Genomic DNA, 4,727 nt, shown 5'->3' with positions numbered 1-4,727 from the left:
ACAGAAACATGACACACCCACGTCGACAAGCCATACTATCAAAAAATTGTACAACTTTTTTAATACAATAAATACATCTCACTAGCAACAGGTCACACTCTTCACACGTATATTTTATCGTCTGGATCTAAACAATCTGTCGCTCGATCGCCACGCACACCCGTGACCGACGCAAACGCCGCGGCATCTCCTACTCGGTTTTCTTCTCTGCAGCAACAGCAACCAGCTTCTTCTGAACTCCGCATGTCCTTCTCGGTCTTCTTCCCGGCAGCAGCAACCACAGGCTTCCTCAGTTCCTCTAAACGCCGCATTTCCTACTCGCGGTCTATCTAACCGCGCAGCGCCAACACCAACCAGCTTCCTCTAAACGCCGCATTTCCTACTCGGTCTTCTACCCGGCAGCAACACCAACCAGCTTCTTCTGAACGCCGCGTTTCCTACTCGGTCTTCTTCTCCGCAGCAACACCAACCAGCTTCTTCTGAACGCCGCGTTTCCTACTCGGTCTTCTTCTCCGCAGCAACACCAACCAGCTTCTTCTGAACGCCGCGTTTCCTACTCGGTCTTACTTACTCGGCAGCAACACCAACCAGCTTTTCTGAAACGCCGCGTTTCCTACTCGGTCTTCTTCTCCGCAGCAACACCAACCAGCTTCTTCTGAACGCCGCGTTTCCTACTCGGTCTTCTACCGGCAGCAACACCAACCAGCTTCTTCTGAACGCCGCATTTTCCTACTCGCCGTCTTGTCTGCCGGCAGCAACACCAACCAGCTACTTTTGAACGCCGCATTTCCTACTCGTCTTTCTACCGGCAGCAACACCAACCAGCTTCTTCCTGAAACGCCGCGTTTCCTACTCGGTCTTCTACCCGGCAGCAACACCAACCAGCTTCTTCTGAACGCCGGTTTCCTACTCGGTCTTCTTCCTCGCAGCAACACCAACCAGCTTTCTTCTGAACGCCGTGTTTCCTACTCGGTCTTCTACTCCGCAGCAACACCAACCAGCTTCTTCTGAACGCCGCGTTTCCTACTCGGTCTTCTACTCGGCAGCAACACCAACCAGCTTCTTCTGAACGCCGCGTTCCTACTCGGTCTTCTACCCGGCGAAGCAAACACCAACCAGCTTCTTCTGAACGCCGGCGTTTCCTAACTCGGTGTTCTACTCGGCAGCAACACCAACAGCTTCTTCTGAACGCCGCGTTTCCTACTCTCGTCTTCTTCTCCGCCAGCAAACACCAACCAGCTTCTTACTGAATGCCGGTTCCTACTCGGTCTTCTTCTCCGCAGCAACACCAACCACAGGCTTCCTTTTCGGTGTCATGTACGCATCGTAGAAGAACTTCACGAACAGGCAGGTGTAGGAGAAGTACATGAGCGCGCCGGCGGTGTACCCGCCTCGTCGTAATCGCACTCGTAAGCCGCGCGACGTGCAGCTGCGACTCGCGCGGACGAGCGGACGATGATCGCTATGCCGACAAACATCTGCGAGATCTGCAGCGCGGTGATGCAGCGGCTGACGACGCCGGGCCCGCGCACGCGCGCCGCTTCGCCGCGTAGTACACGTACCATCACCGCGTGCACGAGGTAGTTCATGAAGCAGAACCAGCGGATGCTCGCGCTGTGAAACGCCAAAGCAGTACCAGCAGTAGACGAACACGGTGACGTGGTGGCGTACCAGTGCAGGAACGTCAGCGGCCGGCTTCTTGAGCACGACGAGAAAAGGTGTCGCCGAGTTCGAGCAGCTTGCTGATGGCAAAGAGAAGCCCCATAGCCGGCGTCGCCATCCATCCCCGTGCGCAGTCGGCACAGCGAGAAGTCGATGCCGAACGAGGTCACCGCTGTAGCGAAAGTCGCGGAAACTGACGCACGCCGCCGACGATGCTGAACAACGCCAGCGAGCTGCCGCTCACAGAACACCAGCGGGAGCCGCAGCTCATGCTTCGGACGGGTCTTCAATCCAGTCCTGAAGCGCGAAGATGGCAGACGCAACGATGACGATTGACGCGTAGACGGGTGAGTGCCAGTGTCCCGCGCATCCAGAGCCGTATGGACCTCGGTGACGTAATCCAGCGTCCTCCCCGCCCATGCGCGGCACGAGGATCCCTCGCCCGTCTGGTACAGCTTGTCAAGCTTCGGCAAAGTGGTGCGGATTTATCGCGACATTGGCGGATCACTTGCACGGCAGGGTAACCGTGCAGCGACGAGAGCAAAACGGACGGCGGCGAGCCTCAGATTTTTTCTTCTGGGAGGCAGACGTGAGCCGAAACTAGAGCTCACTTTCACACCGACGCAAGTTAAACCCACCAGAAAAAGAAAATCTTTGAGATGAGTCCTACTTTTCTCGTCCAATTCTACGCCATAAGTAAAGCGAAGGACCTCATAAGTGCGGATAATATGTGTTTCGATTATACCAACAGCTGAACCTACACCTGCACCATTAATTAGTGAATACATATATATATATATAATATGTTCATACGTCTCGTTGCATTCACGAGGTTTCACCGTTTGTTCAGGTAAAACTCAATTACGTTAAATAAAAGAAATACATAGTGTATTCCCCGATCAGCATTTCGTAACAATGTAATCATATATGTTCTTTTTGCAAGCACTGTATGTAATATTTGTAATGTAATACTATGTAATGACTTAAATGTAAATTATTTAAGCTGCATCCATCAAACAACTTCGAAGCAATTTCTTGCATTTTATATTATTAATTCATAGTAATCAAGCGGTTAGACAAAAAGGTTAATGAACAGACGTTTACACATGTCAGCTTGCAACACAACACAACACTTGCAACAGATGCCGCAACAGATGCATAATTTTGCATTATTTTATGATGCATGCGCAAGGCCGGATCTAGCTTTCAGGAGACAAGGGGGGGGGAGGAGTATTTGAGTGAAGGTGTGTCGAAGGCAAGCAGTGCTAGGGTGGCCCCATTTTACTAGTATCATAACAGCAGAAGTGAATAATAATAGATTATATATATATATATATATATATATATATAATAAATTAATCTATTCACTCATGATAACAATAGGCAGTGGCTGAACGGGGGGCGGGGAGGGGAGGTTGTAACCCCTCCAACCCCCCCTCTAGATCCGCCACTGATGTGATTGCATCGTTCCGTGACAGTCGTAGTTGCAACTTGCACATGCACCACATTCAGAATGAGGAGCACCTGCACTAGTGCAGTTTGACAAGCTTCACTGCTCAGGGACCATGCAATTTACACAAAATGTTTTCGAACTCTTTCAGCATGCCAGGATTGATTCTCTTCACCACAATGGGAGCGCTGCAAAATTGTCGTTTAAAAACGATAGCATTGCGTCGTAAAATAATTCTACGAGGAATAAATCCTGCATGAAATTTTGTGCAGGGCAATCACGGCAAAAGCAATCCTGTGATGGATACCGTAGCTGTAGATGTGGGCAATAGTAACGGTTAGTAACGTTACAGTTTGTCCATGCAAAGGTACGAGTTACAAAACATCATGTTTGACCCTCCCCCTTCCTTAAAATCACAAGATACACTTAGGAATTACATGTATGTAAACTAACATACTTATAAATCCATATTATTATTATTTAAACTTGCTGAAGAACTTCACGAACAGGCAGGTGTAGGAGAAGTACATGAGCGCGCCGGCGGTGTACCCCGCCTCGTCGTAATCGCACTCGTAGCCGCGCACGTGCAGCTGCGTCGCGCGGACGATGATCGCTATGCCGACGAACATCTGCGAGATCTGCAGCGCGGTGATGCAGCGGCTGACGCCGCCGGGCACGCGCACGCGCGCCGCCTTCGCCGCGTAGTACACGTACATCACCGCGTGCACGAGGTAGTTCATGAAGCAGAACCAGCGGATGCTCGCGCTATGAAACGCAAAGCAGTACCAGCAGTAGACGAACACGGTGACGTGGTGGTACCAGTGCAGGAACGTCAGCGGCCGCTTCTTGAGCACGACGAAGAAGGTGTCGCCGAGTTCGAGCAGCTTGCTGATGGCAAAGAGGAAGCCCCATAGCCCGGCGTCGCCATCCATCCCCGTGCGCAGTCGGCACAGCGAGAAGTCGATGCCGAACGATGTCACCGTGTAGCGAAAGTCCGGAAACTGACGCAGGCCGCCGACGATGCTGAACAACGCCAGCGCGCTGCTCCAGAACACTAGGGGGAGCCGCAGCTCCAGCTTCGGACGGTTCTTCATCCAGTCCTGAAGCGCGAAGATAGCGACGACATAGACGATTGACGCGTAGACGGAGTAGTGCCAGTGTCCGCGCATCCAGAGCGTGGCCTCGGTGACGTTCCAGCGGTCCTCCCACGCCATGCGCGGCACGAGGATCCCCTCGCGCGTCTGGTACAGCTTGTCCAGCTCGGCAAAGTGGTGCGGATTTATCGCCATGGCGATCACTTGCACGGGGAACCGTGCGGACGGACAGACGGACGGCGGCGCCTCAGATTTTTTTCTTCTGGGAGGCAGACGTGAGCCGAAACTAGACTCACTTCACACCGACGAAGTTAAACCCACCTAGAAAAAAAGAAATACTTTGAGATGAGTCTCTTTTCTCGTCCATTCTACGCATAATAGCGTAACCTCATAGTGCGTATGTCGATATACCAACACAGGGTTCTCCCTACGTTGCGCAAACAGGGCGCGCGCGCCCTGTTTGGGAAAACTCCCCCCTGTTTGAATCGTTGCGCCCCGTTTGGGAAAACTCCCCCCTGTTT

The 4,727-nt window shown here is 52.1% G+C and overlaps 1 protein-coding gene across 1 annotated transcript in view; it reads right to left on the bottom strand.

Annotated features, from left to right (window-relative positions):
* Positions 1-960: 960 nt before the first annotated feature.
* The window catches only part of LOC106816958 (putative fatty acid elongation protein 3), a 15,148-nt gene continuing 11,381 nt past the window's right edge, over positions 961-4,727 (bottom strand). The window contains exons 2-4 of the mRNA XM_014821609.1: positions 3,632-4,527; positions 1,261-1,357; positions 961-1,023 (exon numbers count right to left, since the gene is read on the bottom strand). Coding sequence (XP_014677095.1) covers positions 1,261-1,357; positions 3,632-4,401 — 867 coding nt within the window. The 5' untranslated portion in view covers positions 4,402-4,527 and the 3' untranslated portion in view covers positions 961-1,023. The remainder of the gene's footprint in view (positions 1,024-1,260; positions 1,358-3,631; positions 4,528-4,727) is intronic.

Source organism: Priapulus caudatus, unplaced genomic scaffold (genome assembly GCF_000485595.1).
Source record: "Priapulus caudatus unplaced genomic scaffold, Priapulus_caudatus-5.0.1 Scaffold33, whole genome shotgun sequence".
Classification (NCBI taxonomy): domain Eukaryota; kingdom Metazoa; phylum Priapulida; class Priapulimorpha; order Priapulimorphida; family Priapulidae; genus Priapulus; species Priapulus caudatus.
This window is presented reverse-complemented; position numbering and strand designations above follow the sequence as displayed.